Source organism: Lepidochelys olivacea (genome assembly GCF_965140295.1).
Source record: "Lepidochelys olivacea isolate rLepOli2 genome assembly, chromosome: 9".
In the NCBI taxonomy this organism is placed as follows: Eukaryota; Metazoa; Chordata; order Testudines; family Cheloniidae; genus Lepidochelys; species Lepidochelys olivacea.
In genome coordinates, this window is record NC_140419.1 from 56,159,628 (window position 1) to 56,186,222 (window position 26,595).

The 26,595-nt window shown below is 49.0% G+C and overlaps 1 protein-coding gene across 1 annotated transcript; it reads left to right on the forward strand.

Moving 5' to 3' along the window:
• Positions 1-4,884: 4,884 nt before the first annotated feature.
• MAB21L4 (mab-21 like 4) lies at positions 4,885-26,563 on the forward strand (the record flags this gene model as incomplete). Its single annotated transcript, XM_084639204.1, is given in 10 exon segments — positions 4,885-4,899; positions 5,785-6,034; positions 10,469-10,655; positions 10,657-10,689; positions 18,239-18,365; positions 18,369-18,392; positions 24,886-24,905; positions 24,907-25,204; positions 25,208-25,240; positions 26,082-26,563. Coding segments are annotated over 10 exon segments (1,080 nt in total). The 3' UTR covers positions 26,175-26,563.
• Between the last annotated feature and the right edge of the window lie 32 nt (positions 26,564-26,595).

Here is a 26,595-nt window from a genome sequence, read left to right on the forward strand (position 1 = left end):
TCCAACCCTGATATTCTATGATTCTAGAGTTTATTGAGGAGCCTGAAGAGGGGAAACTGAGACAGTTCCACCCCAGGTCACAAGGGGCATTCAGGAGGTAGCTGACCCTGTTATACTCCCTAAATAATAGGGATCTATCTGCAGGCTTTTCAGTCTGGATTAAGGCATAGGCCCGGTAGGTCCATGCCTGGGGCCCCAGCTCCTGTCATTACAGGATGAGATCGGAATTCTGCTTGCATTAAAAATCAACTATACTTCGAGCCCTTGTGGATGCAAAGAATACTTGAAAATATGTTCTTAGCATAACTGATGTCTGCAGACAGCCTGGAACAAGAGGTCCCAGAGGTGTGAACTGGCCCATTCATCTTAACTCGGACACCTGCTGCCATCCTAGGGAGGGGCAGAGCCATAACAAGGGGGGAGGCAGTGTGGGGGCCTCACATGGATTGTGGGTAGGACCTCAGATTGCCATCATCTGACACCAAGGCTTTCTAAGTGGTGCATGAGGAAATGGATGGGCACAGAGTCCAAGTGATCAGTGGACTGGCCACCTGTGGGCCATGAGGAGACATGTGACTTAGTCAAATGGACAGAAAGCATCTCAAGCAAACCTCTGTGTTGTGTACTGTACCTCTGCTCCTTCTCCACAGCTACAGAGGGCTGCTCTGTGACTCAGCTCACAGGGAAATCCTTTACTGCCTCTTTGTGTTTCATATAAATGCTGCTAACGACTCATTGCTATGGACACTGAGTCAGCTCCTCACCTGATGTAAATCAGCATCTCTCCATTGAAGCCAGATCCCCAGCAGGCATAAATCAGTATCTTTCCACTGAAATCAATGGAGTGATGTCTCTTTACACTAGCTGAGGATCTGGCCTGACCATTTCCTGTTTGCCGAGTAGGATAGCTATGTGCTGTGCCTCAGACTTATCAGCTTGGCTGGATCTCTTGCCAGATACACCTGATTGTTAGGTAGCCACCTTGGCAATGAATAGCTCAGATGGAGTTTGCACTCTTTCAGTTATGTAGGAGGAAAACACTGGGCTTATTAATGCCTTAGAATGTCTCTCCACTGGCTGCTCCTCCCACAAGGCACCTGCTCCCAGCCTTCTCTGCCTTCCCTCCCCCACCTGCATGCATACCTGGCTGTACTGGGGAAGGTAAGGCTTGCACCACCAAAGGAGCTCTGCAGAGAGGAGGGGATCTTTGCCCTGGCTTTGTAGCCATGGCTGTGAAAGTTTCTCATTGGCGCAGCTGTCTGTGAGTGATACTTTCCCACGAAGGTCAGAGGATGGAGCATTTCCAGAGGGCAGAGAAAATCTTGCTGACTGTGCTGGAGAAGGTCACTGCCATGGATTTCAGATTTATAGCGGATTATTCAAGAAACCTGGAAGCTTTTGAATTTGCCCTCTGTACCTCAGAGAATGCAGTAACTGTGGGGGTTCCCTTGTGGATTGCAGCTGATGCCCTCTGTGACCATGCACTCCTCAGGCTTTATGGAAATATGTTTATGAATGTATATATGGTATAACTGGAATATGTTTTATGCTACATATCTCTGTGAAGGTTATAGAATCATAGAATATCAGAGTTGGAAGGGACCTCAGGAGGTCATCTAGTCCAACCCCCTGCTCAAAGCACGACCAATCCCCAACTAAATCATTCCAGCCAGGGCTTTGTCAAGCCTGACCTTAAAAACTTCTAAGGAAGGAGATTCCAACACCTCCCTAGGTAACGCATTCCAGTGTTTCACCACCCTCCTAGTGAAAAAATGTTTCCTAATATCCAACTTAAACTTCCCCCACTGCAACTTGAGACCATTACTCCTCGTTCTGTCATCTGCTACCACTGAGAGCAGTCTAGATCCTTTGGAACCCCCTTTCAGGTAGTTGAAAGCAGCTATCAAATCCCCCCTCATTCTTCTCTTCCACAAGACTAAACAATCCCAGTTCCCTCAGCCTCTCCTCGTAAGTCATGTGTTCCAGTCCCCTAATCATTTTTGTTGCCCTCCGCTGGATGTTTTCCAATGTTTCCACATCCTTCTTGTAGTGTGGGGCCCAAAACTGGACACAGTACTCCAGATGAGGCCTCACCAGTGCCGAATAGAGGGGAACGATCACGTCCCTCGATCTGTTGGCAATGTCCCAACTTATACATCCCAAAATGCTATTAGCCTTCTTGGCAACAAGGGCACACTCTTGACTCATATCCAGCTTCTCATCCAGTATAACGCCTAGGTCCGTTTCTGCAGAACTGCTGTCTAGCCATTCAGTCCCTAGTCTGTAGCAGTGCATGGGATTCTTCTGTCCTAAGTGCAGGACTCTGCACTTGTCCTTGTTGAACCTCATCAGATTTCTTTTGGCCCAATCCTCTAATTTGTCTAGGGCCCTCTGTATCCTATCCCTACCCTCCAGTGTATCTAGCACTCCTCCCAGTTTAGTGTCATCTGCAAACTTGCTGAGGGTGCAATCCACACCATCCTCCAGATCATTTATGAAGATATTGAAAAAAACCGGTCCGAGGACCGACCTTTGGGGCACTCCACTGGATACCGGCTGCCAACTAGACATGCAGCCATTGATCACTACCCGTTGAGCCCGACAATCTAGCCAGCTTTCTATACACCTTATCATCCATTCATCCATCCCATACTTCTTTAACTTACTGTCAAGAATACTGTGGGAGACCGTGTCAAAAGCTTTGCTAAAGTCAAGGAACAACATGTCCACTGCTTTCCCCTCATCCACAGAGCCAGTTATCTCATCACAGAAGGCAATTAGATTAGTCAGGCATGACTTGCCCTTGGTGAATCCATGCTGACTGTTCCTGATCACTTTCCTCTCCTCTAAATACTTCAGAATTGATTCCTTGAGGATCTGCTCCATGATTTTTCCAGGGACTGAGGTGAGGCTGACTGGCCTGTAGTTCCCAGGATCCTCCTTCTTCCCTTGTTAAAGATGGGCACTACGTTAGCCTTTTTCCAGTCGTCCGGGACCTCCCCCGATCGCGACAAGTTTTCAAAGATAATGGCCAATGGCTCTGCAATCACAACTGCCAACTTCTTTAGCACCTTCAGATGCAGTGCATCTGACTCCATGGACTTGTGCTCATCCAGCTTTTCTAAATAGTCCCGAACCACTTCTTCCTTCACAGAGGGCTGGTCACCTCCTCCCCATGCTGTGCTGCCCAGTGCAGCAGTCTGGGAGCTGACCTTGTTCGTGAAGACAGAGGCAAAAAAAGCATTGAGTACATTAGCTTTTTCCACATCCTCTGTCACTAGGTTGCCTCCCTCATTCAGTAAGGGGCCCACACTTTCCTTGACTTTCTTCTTGTTGCTAACATACCTGAAGAAACCCTTCTTGTTACTCTTAACATCTCTTGCTAGCTGCACCTCCAGGTGTGATTTGTCCTTCCTGATTTCACTCCTGCATGCCTGAGCAATATTTATATACGCTTCCCTGGTCATTTGTCCAATCTTCCACTTCTTGTCAGCTTCTTTTTTGTGTTTAAGATCAAGAAGGATTTCACTGTTAAGCCAAGCTGGTCACTTGCCATATTTACTATTCTTTCTACACATCGGGATGGTTTGTCCCTGTAACCTCAATAAGGATTCTTTAAAATACAGCCAGCTCTCCTGGACTCCTTTCCCCCTCATGTTATTCTCCCAGGGGATCCTGCCCATCAGTTCCCTGAGCTTGTCAAAGTCTGCTTTTCTGAAGTCCAGGATCGGTATTCTGCTGCTCTCCTTTCTTCCCTGTGTCAGGATCCTGAACTCCACCATCTCATGGTCACTGCCTCCCAGGTTCCCATCCACTTTTGCTTCCCCTACTAATTCTTCCTGGTTTGTGAGCAGCAGGTCAAGAAGAGCTCTGCCCCTAGTTGGTTCCTCCAGCACTTGCACCAGGAAATTGTCCTCTACACTTTCCAAAAACTTCCTGGATTGTCTGTGTACCACTGTATTGCTCTGCCAGCAGATATCAGGGCGATTGAAGTCTCCCATGAGAACCAGGGCCTGTGATCTAGTAACTTCCGTTAGTTGCCGGAAGAAAGCTACCTCATCCCCCTGATCCGATGTTCTATAGCAGACTCCCACCATGACATCACCTTTGTTGCACACACTTCTAAACTTAATCCAGAGACACTCAGGTTTTTCTGCAGTTTCATTGCAGAGCTCTGAACAGTCATATTGCTCTCTTACATCCAGTGCTACTCCCCCACCTTTTCTGCCCTGCCTGTCCTTCCTGAACAGTTTATATCCACCCATCACAGTACTCCAGTCATGTTATCCCACCAAGTCTCTGTGATTCCAATCACATCATAATTCCTTGACTGTGCCAGGACTTCCAGTTCTCCCTGCTTGTTTCCCAGGCTTCTTGCATTTGTGTATAGGCACTTGAGATAACTTGCTGTTTGTCCTGCTTTCTTAGTATGAGGCAGGAGCCCTCCCTTTTCGTGTTCTCCTGCCTGTGCTTCCTCCCGGTATCCTGCTTTCCCACTTACCTCAGGGCTTTGGTCTCCTTCCCCTGGTGAACCTAGTTTAAAGCCCTCCTCACGAGGTTAGCCAGCCTGATTGGGAAGATGCTCTTCCCTCTCTTCGTTAGGTGGAGCCTGTCTCTGCCTAGCACTCCTCCTTCTTGGAACACCGTTCCATGATCAAAGAATCCAGTTATGATCTACTGAATCTATTCATCCTATTTGTATGCATGTGTCATTGTTGTATTCAAAGTTATGAATATTAGCTGTATACTTGTTTGATTTTAAATAGCATTAGTAAGGCATTTGGTCAGCTTCTTTAGAAAGGAATTTGCAAGTTAAGTGCCCAGTCAAGAAGCACTTAATGCACAATGGATCATGGAAGGCTCCAATCCACATAAGAGGTCTACATGAAGATGTTCAAGGTAGCATGTGGACAATGGCTGCTGCCTGTAAAAACTGAATCATGCATGGACATGTGACTTGCCCAAGTGACTCCAGAACTCCATCCTGGAGCTGGACTTTACATAGAAGAGAGGAGGGGGTCTGCACTCACAAGAGAATGGCTATTTAAACCTCTGGCAGACCCCTCCATTTTGTCTTCAGCTAGCTAAAGAGGGAGCCTCTCCACCCCCAAGGATACCTGAAAGAAACTGGAACAAAGGACAGTAACTACAGCAGGTGTGAATGGTTGCTGGACCCAGACTAGAAGGAGACTAGTCTGTAAAAGGAAGCTTACTGGAATTCCTCTGAGGGTGAGGTATTTATCTATATTCAGTTGTCTTACTGTATTAGACATAGACTTGCATGTTCTATTTTATTTTGCTTGGTAATCAACTTTGTTCTGTCTACTATTACTTGGAACCACTTAAATCCTACTTTCTGTATTTAATAAAATCACTTTTTACTTATCAGTTAACCCAGAGTATGTATTAATACCTGGGAGGGCAAACAGCTGTGCATATCTCTCTCTCAGTGTTATAGACGGTGAACAATTTATGAGTTTACCCTGTATAAGCTTTATACAGGGTAAAACGGATTTATTTGGGGTTTGGACCCCATTGGGAGTTGGGCATCTGAGTGTTAAAGACAGGAACACTTCTTAAGCTGCTTTCAATTAAGCCTACAGCTGTTAGGGGACGTGGTTCAGACCTGGGTCTGGGTTTGCAGCAGGCTAGCAGGTCTGGCTCAAACTGGACAGGGCACTGAAGTCCCAAGCTGGGATGGCAGGGGCAGCAGGGGTAGAAGTAGTCTTGGCACATCAGTTGGCAGCCCCAAGGTGGTTTCTGTGTCACACTCTCCTGCTGCAGGAGTGCTCTAGTAAACAGGGCCAGTCAGAGACAGTTACCAATGGGCACCATCAGATGTCAGGCTGCTGTGACCTAGGAGTGCCCAAAGAAGGAGCTGGCTGGGAAAATTGGACCAGAGAGGATGTGTTCAGTGTGGTGGACAGCGCTGAGTGCAGGGGGCACATACTGCCAGGCAAGGTCCTTAGGCTCCTGAAAGAGCTAATTTTCATTGCCATTGTCCACTGCAGGCACCAGTTCCTCATTAAGCCAGGTCTGTATGCCAACTACATCTGTGGGGGTGTGGGCCAGTGGAGCAGAGTGACCACAGGGGTTCTGTGGTTTGACTAGAGGCCTGCTATCTCTTTGCTCCTGGCCCAGAACGGGGGAAGGGGACAGAGATGCAGATGGCAAGAGACAAAAAGGGAAACAAGGAGAGGCACAGACAGAGGCTGAGAGGTGCGGGGAATGGGAAGAGGAGAAGGAGAGAGGAAGAAGATGGAACAAGTTGGAAAAGACACATCAGGTTATTCAGACCATATGATATGTGATATGACAAGAAAGGTCTTTAATAGGTTTCAGATCGATAACGGGTCAATAAACTATATAGAAGTGATGGTTGTTACCCCAAAATGAACATAAACTGAAAGGCTGGATTCCGAACTCCCATCGATGCCAGGAAAGAGAAAAGCTATTCAGTCAGAACTGGAATCTACCAGTAAAGCACAGAGCAATGACAGAGAAACTCAGTTCCCCTCTCATCCCAAGATACACTGCTTGGTCCACTGAGGACAGAGTGGCCCATTGATGGAGACATAAAAAAGAGGTTGCCAACTTTAGATCCCAGTGTCTGTTCAAACTCTGACTTAGTTAGTTACATACTCTGCAGAGTGGGGAAAATAAACAACAAAACAAAACCCCTAGGTTTCATCTAGAGAGGTTAATTTCTTCGTGTTGTGTAATGCTATTGGCACAGGATATCTTCAGTGTTTCACTCTAGAGGTGGTTGCATTTCAGTGGTGGGTGAGAAAGCCCCATGGAGTGGCTATAGTCTAGAGTGCTTTGGGATTTTTCAGGTCAAAAGGGCTCGATATGCCATTTGATTACAATTCAGTACCACACTGAAATAAAGTTCCTTGACACCAGTAAAGTCAATGGGAGTTTTCCACTGACTTGAAAGGGGCCGGGGTTTCCCCACTGTAACTAAGGATACCCTAATAAAAGGTTACCCAGTGCATCTCAATGACTACAAAGCTTTGTTATGAACCAGCTATATATTCTACTTCCCTGTTCTTGTCTAGCTTCACTTGACTGTTGCCTTCAGTCTCCAGACGTTTTTATGTCACGCTTCTCCTGCTTCTCAATGACCAGATGACTGTTAAACTGTGGACATTGTCCTGGTCTCAGGTCTTGCTCTCTAGATTAAAAACATCACTGCTAGTGGTATGATAAAGAAGTGACCATATTGAAGTTAATCATAGGCTAGTGAGGCAGTGCTAACCTCTCTGCTCTGTGAAACAGAACTGTGAGTGGGACCAGTTCAAAGAGGGCTTACTACAAGCTCAGCTAAGCAGGACACTTGTTCCAGGTAGGGAGAAGACACTGGGGGGTCATCGCTTGATACAAGATCCAGAAGGAACTACGTAGGGTCTGGAAAGAGGTAAAGAGTCTGCAGAGAGGGAGCCCAGGCAGGGGCTGGGGAAAGGGGCAGGCTGAGGCAGGAAGTGGTCCAGGAAGGCAGTTAAAACATAGCTATTTACCACAAGCACCCAGGACTGGACCCTAGAGAAGAGGAAGGGCCAGGGTTCCCCTACCAGCCGCTGAGGAAGGGGCTGTGGAAACTGACCTGATACAAGGGGTAAGGACTGTTGGAAGCTCTGGGGAAAAGGGGTGTAAGGAGAACTGGGCCCAGAGTTGGGGCTAGGGTTGCCACCTGTCCAGGTTTTCCCAGGATTGCCCCTTTGTTGAGGTAGCAGACACGGATGAAATGGTTCAGATGTCCCAGTTAGTTGTACCTCAGAGGTGGCAAGCCTGGCTGGGGCTGAGGACCTGGCATAATGTCACTGGACAGTTGTTCATGGAACTCTGTTACCCTTGAAGGGATTGAATGTGCCATAGTCAGAGGGCCAAGTCATATGATGAGGCAGACTGCTCCAAGGCCAAAGATGCTGTCGGTAGGGGTGTTAGAGGAGGAGGGACTGCTATCCCATGCCCAGCCACAAGCGGGTGCCAGCCAGTGAGTCACTCTTCTACGCACAACTGTTTGTCTGTCCGACCATCTGACTCACCAAACACCCACTTGTCTGTCTAGCTAAGCATCCTTCTCCATGTTTCCATCAACACATATTTCTGTCAGGTGCCACCTCATGCCAAGCTCACCTCAATCCCTGGAAAGTCATGGAGCAGGTCCTCAAGGAATCAATTTTAAAGCACTTATAGGAGAGGAAAGTGATCAGGAACAGTCAGCATGGATTCACCAAGGGCAAGTCATGCCTGACTAATCTAATTGCCTTCTATGATGAGATAACTGGCTCTGTGGATGAGGGGAAAGCAGTGGATGTGTTATTCCTTGACTTTAGCAAAGCTTTTGACACGGTCTCCCACAGTATTCTTGACAGTAAGTTAAAGAAGTATGGGCTGGATGAATGGACTATAAGGTGGGTAGAAAGCTGGCTAGATTGTCGGGCTCAACGGGTAGTGATCAATGGCTCCATGTCTAGTTGGCAGCCAGTATCAAGCGGAGTGCCCCAAGGGTCGGTCCTGGGGCCGGTTTTGTTCAATATCTTCCTTAATGATCTGGAGGATGGCGTGGATTGCATCCTCAGCAAGTTTGCAGATGACACTAAACTGGGAGGAGTGGTAGATATGCTGGAAGGTTGGGATAGGATACAGAGGGCCCTAGACAAATTAGAGGATTGGGCCAAAAGAGATCTGATGAGGTTCAACAAGGATACGTGCAGAGTCCTGACAGACTAGGGACTGAATGGCTAGGCAGCAGTTCTGCAGAAAAGGACCTAGGGGTTACAGTGGACAAGAAGCTGGATATGAGTCAACAGTGTGCCCTTGTTGCCAAGAAGGCCAATGCAATTTGGGCTGTATAAGTATGGGCATTGCCATCAGATCAAGGGACGTGATAATTCCCCTCTATTCGGCATTGGTGAGGCCTCATCCGGAGTACTGTGTCCAGTATTGGGCCCTACACTACAATGAGGATGTGGAAAAATTGGAAAGAGTCCAGCGGAGGGCAACAAAAATGATTAGGGGACTGGAACACATGATTTATGAGGAGAGGCTGTGGGAACTGGGATTATTTAGTCTGCAGAAGAGAAGAATGAGGGGGGATTTGATAGCTGCTTTCAACTACCTGAAAGGGGGTTCCAAAGAGGATGGATCTAGGCTGTTCTCAGTGGTACCAGATGACAGAACAAGGAGTAATGGTCTCAAGTTGGAGTGAGAGAGGTTTAGGTTGGATATTAGGAAAACGTTTTTCACTAGGAGGGTGGTGAAACACTGGAATGGGTTACCTAGTGAGGTGGTGATTCTATGAAGATCCCCTTGCCTCACTTGAACACTGACATATACCGAGTTGGAATCAGTCTGGCTCACCTGACTGTTAGTATGGTTAAAACAGGAGCTAGAATGCTAAGAATGTGTTTAATCTTTAGAGTTATGGAATGCTGGTGAGCTGCTATGTGCATTAATCTTACTTATCACACCTGTATCCCATAGTGTAAGGTTATATTTGAGCGGTTGTATTGTGAGCCGCTGTGACTGTGTAAATCACCATACAGGAGAGCGACATTAATTAGTGCGAAGGGTTGATCCCAACAGAAGGTGTTACGCCCTTTCCAAAAGGACGATCTATCAATACCAGATAGACTATTGTGGGATGTTGCAACTGGAATTTCCGTATGTGCCACCAACAAGAGGACAAAAGACTTTTCTTGTTATTGTGCATCCTCCCTGTGAAGATGACTCTTCGCATCCGCTGAGCTTTGCAACTGAAAGCATGTGGGAAGAAGAGAATAAAACCCCTATCAAGAAGGGACTGATTATTTCTATGTTGCTTGTGAGGAGCAAGATATTTTTAGGAATAAGCAAGAGATCCCAAGCTGCTTAGCCTGGATTAGCCCTAAAGGACGTATAGAGCTTGTTGGTTATAGAAGCTTCTATTACCTTTTGAAATTGAAGATTGTAACTCATTTGTGTGTCTATTGTTTATCCGCTTTAACCTTTTAAATAACTTTCTTGTTTCCTTTTCATATTTAATAAGTCTTTATGTAGTTTATTATAGGCTAGAGGGGGATAGAATGAACTCACATGCATCCGAGCAGAGATGCCAGGTTCTTCATTTCAAAACTTTTTCTTAATTTCATCCATTGATCTCGCTCCAGCAGCAGCCATTGCCATGGTCTGTTGCCCTTGCCCATAGGTGCTGAAACAAGGTGAATTCTCATTCTCTCCCAGACTGTCTTGCCTGGTATGCAGTGGAGACTGGATGATGCACTACTGCTAAACATCCATCCAGGAAAAGCAGTTCTATTTTAAAGAACAGGGCAAGAGCTACCAGTCTCAGGGTCCTGCTCGGCTGAACTGGAACTTGTCTCCAAGGCAGACAAGGCTTAAAGAGGAAAGGGTGGGGGAGGGAAGAGAGGATCAGGAGATTTCTGACTGTTGTTTTCTAAAAGCAACTTCTGCCCTTGACCAGGTGACCTCAGCGCTGAAAGCCTAAAGGAAGAAGGTCTGCAGCTGTCCCTGCTGCTGTCCAGTGGCTGGAAAATGATCAGGTTCAACATTATCCCTGTGGTGCAGAGAAAGCAGAGTGCTCTGAAACTCCACAACAGATGCAGAGAAGGAAGTTTTGCAGAAGGCAGCCTGCAAAAAGTAACACGGGGCTGACTTCGTCCCCAGCAGCTACTATCACTGGAGGTAAACACCAAGCTATACTCCTGCCATCCGAACCCCTTCCTGAAACCTTACCGGGAGAGAGACAGAGGGTTTGTCTGCCATACAGACTACCAGTGGGGATGCAGTCTTAAGCAATGGAGTATAGTTCTGTAGAATTTAAAAGAGCTAGTGAAAAATGGAGGGAACTTCTTGATTCTGTAAATTTTGATGATTTTGTTTGCTGTTTTCCATCCAAATTTGAAGTTTCAATGAAAATTTTCATCAACATTTGAAAATGTTATCTTCAAAATTTGAAAAATTTCAATCAACTCTAAATAAAGTTCAGCCTTTCACTAGGAAGAAAAGTCCTAATAAAATGAGGACCCTGCAATGGAGTTCAGGGCCAGTGTAATACATGGTGAACCACAAGATCTACTGCTGAGTTCAACTGCCATACCATGCTGGCCACTCCTGGGTTCTTCTATGGTGTTGTCATGATCACTACTATCTTCACCCTGGAGCACAGGGCAGATTCTGTTGCCTCAGCTGGGAGCTCTGTTACTGTCCCAGCTCTGTTGCTCCCAGCTGGGAATGCTGTTACTGAGCTATCAGTGATGGTCTCTCTTTGGGCTACTCATCCTGCTCTGTCTCCCCTGCTGCCAACCACAGGAACCCACCTCTTAGACTGGGATATTGGAGATCCACCACCAGCCCAGTCTTAGCCCCAGTGCCCTTTTGGGAGGTGAGGTCTCTGACTCCACAGAGGGGTAGGCAAGAAGTTTGGAGTCACAAAGCCACCAGACTGCCTCCCCCTGAGAGGGTGGTGTGACATTGCACTCCATTTGTTTTATGCAAATATGCTTATAAATGTGAATATTATGTAACTGGAATATGCTTTATGCAAAAGGTCTCTTGTAAGGTATCATTACAAAACTTATAATCTACTGAGTGTGTTCATCCTATTTGTTTGCATGTATTATTTCTATGTCTGGAGTTAGAAGAATAAGATATAAACTTGTATTACTAATGTAAACATGTTAAGTGGAAGCCATTAAGGGTTCTTCAACATCAATGAACTGTAAATGGCTCTGTTTACTTGCAAACTTTCCTGTGTAAGTGTGGGCCAGCCCAGGAAGAATGGAGGCTGGGGTCTCACAGGATATGTGACCATGTCACATGATGCTGGAATCCATCTTAAATCTGGTACTTTTCCATTTAGAAGGAGGGGTGGGATCCCAGAGAGGCTAGTGGCGTTCATCATCTGGACCCATGGAAAAGAAGCCCTTGAGGAATTCCACCATGATTTCAACTATTTCCATCCCACCATCAACCTCAGCCTGGACCAGTCCACACAAGAGATCCACTTCCTGGACACTACAGTGCTAATAAGCAATGGTCACATAAACACCACCCTATACCAGAAACCTACTGACCGCTATGCCTACCTATATGCCTCCAGCTTTCATCCAGACCACACCACGTGTTCCATTGTCTACAGCCAAGCTCTACGATACAACCGCATTTGCTCCAACCCCTCAGACAGAGACAAACACCTACAAGATGTCTATCAAGCATTCTTACAGCTACAATACCCACCTGCTGAAGTGAAGAAACAGATTGACAGAGTCAGAAGAGTACCCAGAAGTCACCTACCACAGGACAGGCCCAACAAAGAAAATAACAGAATGCCACTAGCCATCACCTTCAGCCCCCAACTAAAACCTCTCCAACGCATCATCAAGGATCTACAGCCTATCCTGAAGAACGACCCATCACTCTCACAGATCTTGGGAGACAGGCCAGTCCTTGCTTACAGACAGCCCCCCAACCTGAAGCAAATACTCACCAGCAACCACACACCACACAACAGAACCACTAACCCAGGAACCTATCCTTGCAACAAAGCCCGTTGCCAACTGTGTCCACATATCTATTCAGGGGACACCATCATAGGGCCTAATCACATCAACCACAATATCAGAGGCTCGTTTACTGCACATCTACCAATGTGATATATGACATTATGTGCCAGCAATGCCCCTCTGCCATGTACATTGGTCAAACTGGACAGTCTCTACATAAAAGGATAAATGGACACAAATCAGACATCAAGAATTATAACATTCAAAAACCAGTCGGAGAACACTTCAATCTCTCTGGTCACTTGATTACAGGCCTAAAAGTGGCAATACTTCAACAAAAAAACTTCAAAAACAGACTCCAACGAGAGACTGCTGAATTGGAATTAATTTGCAAACTGGATACGATTAACTTCGGCTTGAATAGAGTCCAGGAGTGGATGGGTCATTACACGAAGTAAAACTATTTCCTCATGTTTATCCCCCACCCCCACCCCCCACTGTTCCTCAGACATTCTTGTCAACTGCTGGAAATGGCCCACCTTGATTATCACTGCAAAAGGTTCCCCTCTTCCTCCCACCGCTCTCCTGCTGGTAATAGCTCACCTTCAGTGATCACTCTGGTTATAGTGTGTATGGTAACACCCATTGTTTCATGTTCTCTTTGTATATAAATCTCCCCACTGTATTTTCCACTGAATGCATCCGATGAAGTGAGCTGTAGCTCATGAAAACTTATGCTCAAATAAATTGGTTAGTCTCTAAGGTGCCACAAGTACTCCTTTTCTTTTTTGCGAATACAGACTAACATGGCTGCTACTCTGAAACCTACCTGTAATCAGTTTCTTAATGTATTAGGCTTAGACTTGTATGTTTTGTTTTATTTTGCTTTGTGACTTACTTTGTTCTGTCTGTTATTACTTGAAACCACTTAAATCCCACTTTTCATACTTAATAAAATCACTTTTGTTTATTAGTAAATGCAGAGTAAGTGATTAATAGCTGGGGGAGCAAACAGCTGTGCATATCTCTCTATCCGTGTTATAGAGGGCGGACAATTTATGAGTTTACCCTATATAAGCTTTATACAGAGTAAAACAGATTTATTTGGGGTTTGGATCCCATTGGGAGCTGGGTGTCTGGGTGCTGGAGGCAGGAAACCTGCTGAGCATTTTTTAGTTAAAGTCTGCAGCTTTGTGGGCATGGACTAGACCTGGGTCTGTGCTGCAGCAAGCTATTGTGTCTGTCTCAACAAGGCAGTGTTCTGGAGTCCCAAGCTGACAGGGAAAACGGGCTCAGGAGTTACTTCACCTCACCAGGTGACAGTCCCAAGGGGATCTCTGTGACCGAACCCATCACAGTGGGATCATCCTCTGGCTAGAGTTTTGTCATGGCCAGAATTTAATTTGAGCTGGGGCTTGCCAGGGCTCAGCCCCAGCACCTCTTTTCATGCCAGGGTGCAGCCTTGGCAGCTCTTCTGTCAGTGTCCTTTAGTAAGGCATGCAATTCTACACTTGCCTGTAAGGCGTGACCTTGCAAGTACAGTGTATGAGAGGTCACACTGTGTGGAGGATGCCGTTTTGTTTTGCTTGAGCTCCGGCACCTCTTTACAAATGAAGCACTGGGCAAGGCTGGGCCTCCCAGGTCTGGATGGGCTCTGCAGTGTGAGGAGAAACACAAAGAGACATGCTTTAAACGGCAACTGGAGACCTCCCTGAACCAGGAAGAACTCATGTTTATTAAGCTTCCTGCTGCAACCATCCTGGTCCTCTCTGGTAAACTGTGGAGGACCAGGAACTCTATAACCACTCCACATCTCCCTTTATGATACATGATTAAAATTTAACCTATAAACCAATGTGTAAAAAGAAAAGGAGTACTTGTGGCACCTTAGAGACTAACAAATTTATCTGAGCATAAGCTTTCGTGAGCTACAGCTCACTTCATTGGATGAAGTGCATCCGATGAAGTGAGTTGTAGCTCACAAAAGCTTATGCTCAAATAAATTAAAAAAAAAATTGTTAGTCTCTAAGGTACCACAAGTACTCCTTTTCTTTTAGCGGATACAGACTAACATGGCTGCTCCTCTGAAACCAATGTGTGTACTCACACCACAATCCAAAATAAACTTAAATTCCTTAATACTATTTACACAGCTATGTCCCTTTATCCATTCCATTTAAGTAGTCCTGAACATTATTCTATAGATCACATCTTTGAGGGATTCTCATCAGCCTTACAAACCTTGTTTTCACTTTGGCTGAGTTCTCATGTAGTGTTCCCTGTGGAAACGGCTCAGTTCCTGACAGAGTACCTGCAGATTCTAGAGCCTCTCTTTGTCGTGCTGGGGAATACTGAGAATGAACCCAATTGCTCTGGAGAAGTCCTTTTGGAGTCTCTGCTTGGGAGGATCTGGGAGTTCCTGCTGAGTTTTGAACAGTTCCAAAAGCGAGGAGCTTTTATCTACAATTTTTTCCCTGGGCTCAGTTCAGGCAGTGCTTTAGTTCTGTACTGAACATTGAAGTTTTATTGCTGCTGAATTTTTGTTGCAGCACTCAGTTTTCAAATTCCTTCAGGTCAAGCCACTTTGGTTTAAGTCTACATTGAACTTGTTCTGGCAGCAATTCCAGCATCAGCCGGCTGACTTCAGCAAATTAGAGATGAACAACTAAAGCCTGAAACTTGCCAGAAATTGACTCACCTCTACTAAAGAAGACATCTTCCAACAGGCCTACTACCATATTAGCAGGACCAAAGTGATGTTCACAGAGCTGATGGCCTGCTTCTGAAAGGACGGCACTTTTTTATGCTGGCAGTATTTCAGAAAGATGCCCTCCAAAATCTATTTTAGGGACACCAAGATATAACCAAGTGCAGGGATGAGCACAAGAATTTACATAGTGACCTGATCTGAGGAGGAACCTTAATAGAGGGTACCATGATGCTATAGACTTCCTTGGCCTCCACTGCTCCCTGGCATCAGAGCTCCGGTACGAAACTGCAGAAAAACCTGAGTGTCTCTGGATTAAGTTTAGAAGTGTGTGCAACAAGAGTGATGTAGTGGTGGGAGTCTGCTATAGACCACCGGACCAGGGGGATGAGGTGGATGAGGCTTTCTTCCGGCAGCTCACGGAAGCTACTAGATCGCATGCCCTGATTCTCATGGGTGACTTTAATTTTCCTGATATCTGCTGGGAGAGCAATACAGCGGTGCATGGACAATCCAGGAAGTTTTTGGAAAGCATAGGGGACAATTTCCTGGCGCAAGTGCTAGAGGAGCCAACTGGGGGGGCGCTTTTCTTGACCTGCTGCTCACAAACCGGGTAGAATTAGTGGGGGAAGCAAAAGTGGATGGGAATCTGGGAGGCAGTGACCATGAGTTGGTTGAGTTCAGGATCCTGACGCAGGGAAGAAAGGTAAGCAGCAGGATACGGACCCTGGACTTCAGGAAAGCAGACTTCGACTCCCTCAGGGAACGGATGGCCAGGATCCCCTGGGGGACTAACTTGAAAGGGAAAGGAGTCCAGGAGAGCTGGCTGTATTTCAAGGAATCCCTGTTGAGGTTACAGGGACAAACCATCCCGATGAGTCGAAAGAATAGTAAATATGGCAGGCGACCAGCTTGGCTTAATGGTGAAATCCTAGCGGATCTTAAACATAAAAAAGAAGCTTACAAGAAGTGGAAGGTTGGACATATGACCAGGGAAGAGTATAAAAATATTGCTCGGGCATGTAGGAATGTTATCAGGAGGGCCAAATCGCACCTGGAGCTGCAGCTAGCCAGAGATGTTAAGAGTAACAAGAAGGGTTTCTTCAGGTATGTTGGCAACAAGAAGAAAGCCAAAGAATGTGTGGGCCCCTTACTGAATGAGGGAGGCAACCTAGTGACAGAGGATGTGGAAAAAGCTAATGTACTCAATGCTTTTTTTGCCTCTGTTTTCACTAACAAGGTCAGCTCCCAGACTGCTGCGCTGGGCATCACAAAATGGGGAAGAGATGGCCAGCCCTCTGTGGAGATAGAGGTGGTTAGGGACTATTTAGAAAAGCTGGACGTGCACAAGTCCACGGATGAGTTGCATCCGAGAGTGCTGAAGGAATTGGCGGCTGTGATTGCAGAGCCACTGGCCATTATCTTTGAAAACTCGTGGCGAACCGGGGAAATCTCGGATGACTGGAAAAAGGCTAATGTAGTGCCAATCTTTAAAAAAGGGAAGAAGGAAGATCCTGGGAACTACAGGCCAGTCAGCCTCACCTCAGTCCCTGGAAAAATCATGGAGCAGGTCCTCAAAGAATCAATCCTGAAGCACTTGCATGAGAGGAAAGTGATCAGGAACAGCCAGCATGGATTCACCAAGGGAAGGTCATGCCTGACTAATCTAATCGCCTTTTATGATGAGATTACTGGTTCTGTGGATGAAGGGAAAGCAGTGGATGTATTGTTTCTTGACTTTAGCAAAGCTTTTGACACGGTCTCCCATAGTATTCTTGTCAGCAAGTTAAGGAAGTATGGGCTGGATGAATGCACTATAAGGTGGGTAGAAAGCTGGCTAGATTGTCGGGCTCCATGGGTAGTGATCAATGGCTCCATGTCTAGTTGGCAGCCGGTATCAAGTGGAGTGCCCCAAGGGTCGGTCCTGGGGCCAGTTTTATTCAATATCTTCATAAATGATCTGGAGGATGGTGTGGATTGCACTCTCAGCAAATTTGTGGATGATACTAAACTGGGAGGAGTGGTAGATACGCTGGAGGGGAGGGATAGGATACAGAAGGACCTAGACCAATTGGAAGATTGGGCCAAAAGGAATCTGATGAGGTTCAATAAGGATAAGTGCAGGGTCCTGCACTTAGGACGGAAGAACCCAATGCACAGCTACAGACTAGGGACCGAATGGCTAGGCAGCAGTTCTGCGGAAAAGGACCTAGGGGTGACAGTGGACGAGAAGCTGGATATGAGTCAGCAGTGTGCCCTTGTTGCCAAGAAGGCCAATGGCATTTTGGGATGTATAAGTAGGGGCATAGCGTACAGATCGAGGGACGTGATCGTTCCCCTCTATTCGACATTGGTGAGGCCTCATCTGGAGTACTGTGTCCAGTTTTGGGCCCCACACTTCAAGAAGGATGTGGATAAATTGGAAAGAGTCCAGCGAAGGGCAACAAAAATGATTAGGGGACTGGAACACATGAGTTATGAGGAGAGGCTGAGGGAGCTGGGATTGTTTAGCCTGCAGAAGAGAAGAATGATGGGGGATTTGATAGCTGCTTTCAACTACCTGAAAGGGGGTTCCGAAGAGGATGGCTCTAGACTGTTCTCAATGGTAGCAGATGACAGAACGAGGAGTAATGGTCTCAAGTTGCAGTGGGGGAGGTTTAGATTGGATATTAGGAAAAACTTTTTCACTAAGAGGGTGGTGAAACACTGGAATGCGTTACCTAGGGAGGTGGTAGAATCTCCTTCCTTAGAGGTTTTTAAGGTCAGGCTTGACAAAGCCCTGGCTGGGATGATTTAACTGGGAATTGGTCCTGCTTTGAGCAGGGGGTTGGACTAGATGACCTTCAGGGGTCCCTTCCAACCCTGATATTCTATGATTCTATGATCTTCCCCTTGCTTGGGAGGATCCAGGAGAAAGGGCAAACCTGCTCATATTAATGTTGATTCAATCCATACCAGCTCTAGAAAAGCCCTGGAAAGACAATGAGCAGTTCAGGTGCAGCCTATACAGTTCTCTCACCAGGTACTCCACCAATTTCCCTGTCATAAAACTGCTCCATATTGCAGGCACACTGAAGGGCCACCATCTGGACAGCCTTCGCCTACTGGACCAGGTCAACAGTGAGGTCTGGAAAGAAGAGGGCAGGAAATGAGGGCTCACATTTAATCACTTAGAGATATGTTTTCCTGAGAGACCAGCTTGGGACACTGTACTTGTGACTGTGAATAGCCCGTATTCTGGTGTATGGCACCGTATTCTGATCTGAGTCACTTTGACCCTATGAGAATTGTGCACCTTACACATCTTTACTGAAAGAAACATTCAATTAACCTTGGCATACGAACCCAACAAGATGGGAATAATATAGCTAGGTGTGTATTTGTACCATTGTCTTATGCTGAACAGAATGCCAGGCCTGGTCAGGTGTATCAGAATAGTCACGCTCTTGTTCCCATGAGCCAGAGAAGGTACATAAGCCTTAATACTACTAAAGCTAATAGTGATTCTTGTTCCGCTCATGTGACAGGAGCGTGTGTTTCCAGCCCTGAAGATCTTGTGTTCTATTCCCTGTGCTCCATGTGTGATGGCTAGGGCTGCACATTTGTCATGGGTGGGAAACTCTCACAAAGAGTGTGATTTTTGTGTTTGTCTGTGACTTTTCTCCATGTCTATGACTCACCCCACAACAGCGGTTCCTGCAGCCGCTCCAGGTGTTGCAACCTGGTGCATCTGGTTGCAGCGCTGCTCAGCTTTTGCCCACCTGACCCTCCATAATGATTGCACGGAGGGGAGGGGGAACCTGAGCAGCACTGTGACCCCACACACCAGGTCACAACACCTGGAACGTGGAACCATGCCCAGCCACATGGAACACAGGAACTGCAGGAGCTGCCACTGCTGGGGGAGTGCAGGGCAGGCTCAGTGCTGGGGGAGTGCAGGGCAGGCTTACTCTCCAGCCTCCATCCCCCCAGGGACTCTCCTCCATAGCGGGCCAGGATTAGGGTTGCAGTACCAGGGGGAGAGGGTGCTTCAGTGGTGGTCAGGGCCCCATTGGTGGGGCAGTGAGGAGAGTTTTCTTTTTAAAAAAATCAGGGAGCAGGCACTGGAAGTGTAGCAACCCATGCCTTTTACTACAGTTACTGTGACTGCTCTGGGATTTTTGATAAAAAATAATGTGACAAATGTTCCGCTCTAGTGATGCTTGATACATGGGGAATGGAACCAGGGGCCTCCAGAGTTAAGAGCATGAGATGAGCTAAACAGCCAAGACTCTATAGATGGGGGTTACATATATTTTGGGCTCAGCCCCTGCCCGAGGGGCATGCTACTGACTCTCGCTGGCGCTCCCCTGCCCGAGGGGCGCGCTACTGAGTCTCGCTGGCGCTCCCCTGCCCAAGGGGGGCATTATTGACTCTCGCCGGCGCTCCCCTGCCTGAGGGGCACGCTACCGAGTTTTCCCGATGGCCCGAGTCAACACCACTCTCCGGCCCTGGACGCTTAACCCGACCACCAGGCTCCAGCCCACTCTGCAGCCCCACTGGTGCCCACACATGGCCGGCGCGCCCAGAGGTAGGACTTGTTTCCGATGTGGTGAGTATGGGCATCTGCAACGGGGCTGTCCAGCAATGGACTGCAACTTTGGCCTGGTATGCGCCGGGGAGCGACGGGCCCGTCTGCCCTCCGTGGCCAAACTGACAGCTCCCATGAAAGTCGCCGGGGTCCCCGTGGTGGGTCTAGTCAATTCGGGCTGTGGGCAGACCCTTGTCCGCCAGGCACTCTTCTCGGACCCCCAGCAGACCATCGGGGAAGTATGGATTCAGTGCATCCACGGAGATGTAAAATCGTACCCCACGGTGCGGGTCCCCATTACGGTGCATGGAGTAACGCAGTTAATGAATGTGGCAGTGGCGTCATCCCTCGCCTATCCAGTGATCCTGGGCCGGGACTGGCCAGACTTCGTCGAGGTGCTCCAATCTCTACCCACCAAAGAGGCGTTCGAGGGAGCCCCACCTGAGAAGAGGACAGGATCTGACTTGAGCTCCGACCCTGGAGCGGAACCAGGACCCACCCCTGGGCAGGAGGCCCTGGAAATGGTGGGTCCCCCTCCTGACCTGGTGGACTTTAGCCGAGATCAAAGGGAGGATCCTACGCTCTGGTTTGCCTACGAGCAGCTGGCCCGGGTGGATGGTGAGGTCGTGGAGGCGCAGCGCACCACCCAGTGGCCCAGGTTTGAACTCAACCACTAGCGACTCTACCACCTTGACCGAGACCCCCAGACCCAAGAGGTCCGGACCCAACTCGTGGTCCCCCGCATCCATCGTCGGGCTGTCCTGAAGCTTGCACATGACATCCTGGCTGCCAGCCATTTAGGGCAGGAAAAAACTGTGGCCAGGGTCCTGGCCAGGTTCTTCTGGCCCGGCGTCCACCGTGAGGTGAAGGAGTACTGTGCATCGTGCCCGGACTGCCAACATGCAACCCCAGCCGGGGTACGGAATGCCCCCCTGGTTCCGTTACCAGTCGTAGGTGTGCCATTTGAGCGGGTAGCAATGGACCTGGTCAGGCCTTTCCCAAAAAGCAAGGCGGGCCATCAATACATCCTCGTCCTGATGGACTACGCCACCCGCTTCCCGCAGGCCATCCCCTTAAGAAGTATCACCGCCCGCACTATCGCTGTGGAGCTCGTGAAGATCTTCGCAAGGGTGGGCCTCCCACGGGAGATACTCACTGATCAAGGGACCAACTTCACATCTAAGCTGTTCCGCCAGGTATGTGCCCTATTGGGGATTAAGAAATTGCAGACCTCGGTCTACCATCCCCAGACTGACGGATTGGTCGAGCGGTTCAACTGGACCCTGAAGGGGATGTTGCGGCGTTTCCCCACCCAGGATCTCTGCCAGTGGGACCAGCGGCTCCCTCCTTTACTACTGGCGATTCGAGAAGTCCCACAGGCGTCCAAGAAGTTCTCCCCGTTCGAGCTCCTCTATGGGCGGCGACCCCGCGGGGTGTTGGACCTCTTGAGGGAGACTTGGGAACACAACCCATCCGCAACACAGGGTCTCTTGCAATATGTCTTACAACTGCAGGGGCGGCTGGTGCGGGCGGGCGAGTTCGCGAGTGAGAACTTAAACACCGCCCAAAGAGCCCAGGAGCAACACTACAATCGGGGCGCCCAGGCTCGATCATTCGGGCCAGGGGACCGAGTACTCCTCCTGCTTCCCTCGGAGGAATCAAAGCTTTTTGCCCGCTGGCAGGGTCCGTATGAGGTCCTCCGCCAGGTAGGGCCGGTAACTTATGAAATTCAGCAACCTGGTCGCTGTAAGGAAAAGCAGATTTATCATGTGAACTCTTAAAACCTTTGCAGGACTGGGAAGGGCTCATAGTGGCCCCATATCCCCCCGAACCGGAACTGGGGCCCCAACCACCCGAGGAGTTGGATAATGGTGAACCCCAGCTAGCAGAGACACTCACCGTTGAGCAGCAAGACCAGGCACTCTGCTTAGTGAGGGCGTTCCCCAAGACGTTCACCACGAAACCTGGGCAGACTACGCTCACCTACCATGTGATCCAGATGGAACCCGGGGTGGTGGTCCGAGAGACAACCTGGCCATTGCCGAGGCGAATGCGGAAGGCCGTAGAGGAGGAAGTCCAGGCGATGTTGGAGCTGGGTGTTATTGAGCCCTCCCAGAGCGAGTGGCGGAGCCCCGTTGTCCTTGTACCGAAGCCCGATGGGAGCCGGCGGTTTTGCATTGACTTCCGGAGGGTCAACACCATCTCAAAATTTGACGCCTATCCGATGCCCCGCATCGACGAGCTCCTCGACCGGCTCAGGGAGGCCTGTTATATCACCACTTTAGATCTCACCAAAGGGTACTGGCAGATCCCCTTGGATCCCAGGTCCAAGGAGAAGACCGTGTTTGCCACCCCTTCAGGGTTATACCATTTCACCCGGATGCCTTTCGGCCTACATGGGGCCCCGGCAACCTTCCAGCGTTTGATGGACCGGGTATTGCAACCACACACGAAATACGCGGCGGCCTACCTGGACGATGTGGTCATCTATGGCAATAACTGGGAGGAGCATCTTAACCAAGTAGCGGCAGTCCTCCGGGACCTCCGCACCGCCGGGCTGACGGCCAACCCAAAAAAATGCCGAATCGGGTGGGAGTAAACCACTTACCTGGGGTACACCTTGGGCCGGGGACAGGTCCGCCCCCTCGTCAGGAAGGTCCAAGCACTCCAGGAATGTCTGGTGCCGACCACGAAGAGGCAAGTACGTCAATTTTTGGGCTTAGCTGGTTATTACCGGCGGTTTGTACCCCACTTCGCAAGCATTACGGCCCCGCTAATGGATCTCTTGACCAAGGACAGTCCCCGCCGGGTGCATTGGTCCAACGAGTATGAGACGGCCTTTCGAACCATCAAAGAACGGCTGTGTAGCGATCCAATACTCTTCAGCCCCGACTTTCATCGTGACTTTATTGTACAGAGAGATGCCTCAGGCGTTGGGCTTGGAGGCGGTCCTCTCGCAGGAGGTGGACGGGGAGGAACACCCGATTGTTTACCTCAGTCGGAAGCTGTTCCCCAGAGAATGGAACTACTCCGTTGTGGAGAAAGAGGCCCTAGCCGTTAAGTGGGCAGTCGATGCTCTCCGCTACTACCTCCTCGGGGCCCCCTTTATACTGGTTACGGACCACGCACCCCTGAAATGGCTCAGTAAGATGAAGGACAATAATGCCAGGCTGATGCGATGGTATCTCGCTCTGCAGCCCTATGTCTTCACGATCCACCATCGGGCGGGACGAGACAATGCCAATGCAGATTTCCTATCCCGCCTCGGAGAAGGTGAGGACGCCAGCTCTGAAGATCGGGAGCTGGATTTGAGGGGTGGGGTATGTAGGGAGCCAGGGTGGCTCCCCTCCGAACCCGAGGGTAAAGAGCCACCCTCTGAGCCTGAGTGGGCGGGGCCAGGCCAAGCTTCCGCCAATCCCCGGAAGGGGAGGGGTGGGACAGGAAGTACAAAGGGCGGGGCCCTCTGCCCAGTGAGGAGAGCACCAGGGAGGGAGACAGACACAGGCTGCGGGCTGCTCCCTCGCGATCCCGCTGCTGACCCAGACGAAGCCCTGGGCAAGGAGGAGCCTGACCGGGGGGAAGGCCTGTGGCAACCAGGGCTGCTGGCCGCTGAATACCCAGAGGACCTGGAGGGGCCTGACTGCAGCCCGGGCCAGCGTGAGTCCAATACCGAGGGGGAGCGGGGGTGGCCCGCAGCGGAATACCCGAAGGAACCGGAGCTGCCCGCAGCGGATTACCCAGAGGAGATGGAGGGACCGGAGCAACCCGCCTGAGAGAGACCAGGTAGGAAGTAGCCCAGGGGCCCAACTACACCATGGGGTGGGTGTGTTTGGTCAGCGGGTGCAGATTGCCCCGCTGACCCAGCAGCGGGACCTTCGCCTCCCACCACTGTCAGGGCCCTGGGCTGGAACGCAGTGGAGTTGGGTGGGCCTGCCTTCCCCAACCCCGGCGCTCCCCTGCCTGAGGGGCGTGCTACTGACTCTCGCCGGCGCTCCCCTGCCTGAGGGGCGCGCTACTGACTCCGGCTGGCACACCTTCCCGCTAATTCCCCAACACCCGGGAGGTGGGGCCGAGGCCTGCCACGGAGACCATTGCTCTCCATCGCCCCTAGGGGCTCGGAGGACCGACCGACGCCTGTCACACCACTGAATTTGTTTTTCACAACCTGAGCATGCACCAGCTGCTAACATTGCAGCCTGATGTTGAGGATGTTGTGCTAGTGGCAGTACCATCTTTAATAATTTGGAGATGCTCCATCTCATGGGACCTCAGCTAAGGTATTACGAGGCACCACGCTCTTGGATATGCTCCCTTTCATGGTTGAGACATGTTCTGTTCTCCAGAACCATAGATGGTGTTGAGGAATTTGTCCTTCAGATTTTAACCCAGTTAATACAACACTCCACAGCAGTTTGGAGTGCCCACTTTGCGCAGTGCTAACCTTTATGACTTGCGTATACTTCATGTTTTAGCATGGTATTAGAAGGTACTAGCCATTGTGACCAGTGCTCCATTTCTCAGTATCCCGGCGTGGCAGTAGGCCTGTGCTATGCTAATTACAGACACAAGTGTGTTAGTAGAAGAGTAACATGCCAGTGATGGCTGGTATGGAATTGTGCCCTGGCCTTGCTGATAGTTTCAATGTGATGATGCCTCCATGTAAATTGCCACAGAAATGCAGATTATTTTCAAGTTGCTGAATAATTTGAATCAAGCTTTCATTAGACAAAAATTAAGACACTTATTAATATGAAGAAAATCTTCAGAATATGAACCGAGTGTCCCTGATGTGCTGATGTCTGCTGGAGTCCGCAGCTCTGGGAGACAGAACAGCCCCCGTCAAGTCAATGGGATGCAAATTAAAGTCTGTCCACTTTTAAATGTCCACATTAAGCATTTAGATACCACAATTACAAACATAAATAATGGGTAGAGGTTTCAACATTACTGAGGGATTTGGATGCCCAATTCCCATTAATGTTAGTGGTGCCTAAATTCCTTTGGCAGCTTTGAACATCCCAGCCATAGCTGTATAACCCATGATAGTTTACATGTTCTGTATTCTCCCTCTCTGAGTAAATCCTTTTGGTTTCCTCTAGATGGTGCTGCTGTGGGCCACTGATGTTCCCTTCCCCTGAGGACTGGGAGGACCTGGAAGGATCAGTCTATAGGCTCCTGGTGATCCTGCTTTGTTGCTTAGCAACCAAAAATCTCCCCCACTTCCTATATCCAGAAGAAAATCTTTTCCAAGGAGAGGATCTAGACCTGAGTGCTTTGTACCACAGAGTCGAGGGGTTTGCCAGCTCACCAGAGCACTTCCTCAAGTGCCATTTCACCCAAGCAAGGCAGAACAATCACCCGTGGCTAGACAATGGTATCAAGACCTCGCTGCAGCTCCCAGATGAGGACGGAGCCTACTAGGACCCAGCCTACTTTGATGTGCTGCTTAGTAAGGTAATTCAGAATCATGGGCCAGGATCCCATCAGAGTGCTGGAACAGTTGGAGGCCCGGATTCTCAGGTGTCTGTAGTGTAAACTGAACCCAGCAGGGGAGGGAAGGCTGACAGGAAGAGAAGAAACTGGGCTGAGGGAACTGGGATTGTTTAGTTTGCAGAAGAGAAGAATGAGGGGGGATTTGATAGCATCCTTCAACTACCTGAAAGGGGGTTTCAAAGAGGATGGATCTAGACTGTTCTCGGTGATAGCAGATGACAGAACAAGGAGTAATGGTCTCAAGTTGCAGTGGGGGAGGTTTGGGTTGGATATTGGGAAAAACTTTTTCACTAGAAGGATGGTGAAGCACTGGAATGCATCACCTAGGGAGGTGGTGGAATCTCCTTCCTTAGAAGTTTTTAAGGTCAGGCTTGACAAAGCCCTGGCTGGGATGATTTAATTGGGGATTGGTTCTGCTTTGAGCAGGGGGTTGGACTAGATGACCTCCTGAGGTCCCTTCCAATCCTGATATTCTATGATTCTATGAAAGCTGGTTACAGTTCCCTGATTCTCTGCCCTGGGTGCAAGATAGAGTGGGTTAGGAGATGCTCTAATCTGTGTTAGCTGACTGTGATCCTCAGAGAAACTTCCACCAGCTGGGCATTGCTGAAGCTCCTTGCCATACCCACACTGTCATGTGGCTAGAGGTAGGATTCCTCAGAAATATCCAAATAGGTCAGCATGGTGCTAGAGTGCTAGAGCCACACGCAGCTCTCTGGGGCTGAGAAATGCCTCTGATCGGCAGCATTTTCTGATCAGAGTGGGCCTCCCATCTAACTCCTCCTCTTTCCCTTTTGTTCAGTTCCAGGTTTATCACATCCAGGACAAAGAACAGATCTCTGCTCTGTCGAACATCTTGTCAAAGGCCGAGAAGGTGGTTAATGACCAGAGCTGAGCCAGCTCACCTCACATGGTCACGCCCTGAACCTATAGACTGAATGGGTTCCCCGCACATTTGCCTTTACTGCCTTGATCACAGCAGCTGTTCTGGGAACCCAATATCCATTGGCTTCACAGTGCACAAATGGGAAAAAGAGCAATTGGGACAGAGCTGAAATAAGCTGGTGGTGGAGGCTGGGTGTTGACACCTGAGTGTCACCAGAACAGGAGAGGGGATGGGGCTACCCATGGCGCATAGACCCTTTTCAGTCCTCTGCCTTTGAATTGCTAGATGAATGGACACAAGATACAGTTCTCTGTATATGACACACTCAAGTACACTACTACCACATGGCTGCATAGCTGAGCTCCAGTCAGTGTAGGGTAAGCCATGCTCTGTGGAATTACTCTTAGTATTGCCGATCACTTGTACTGTG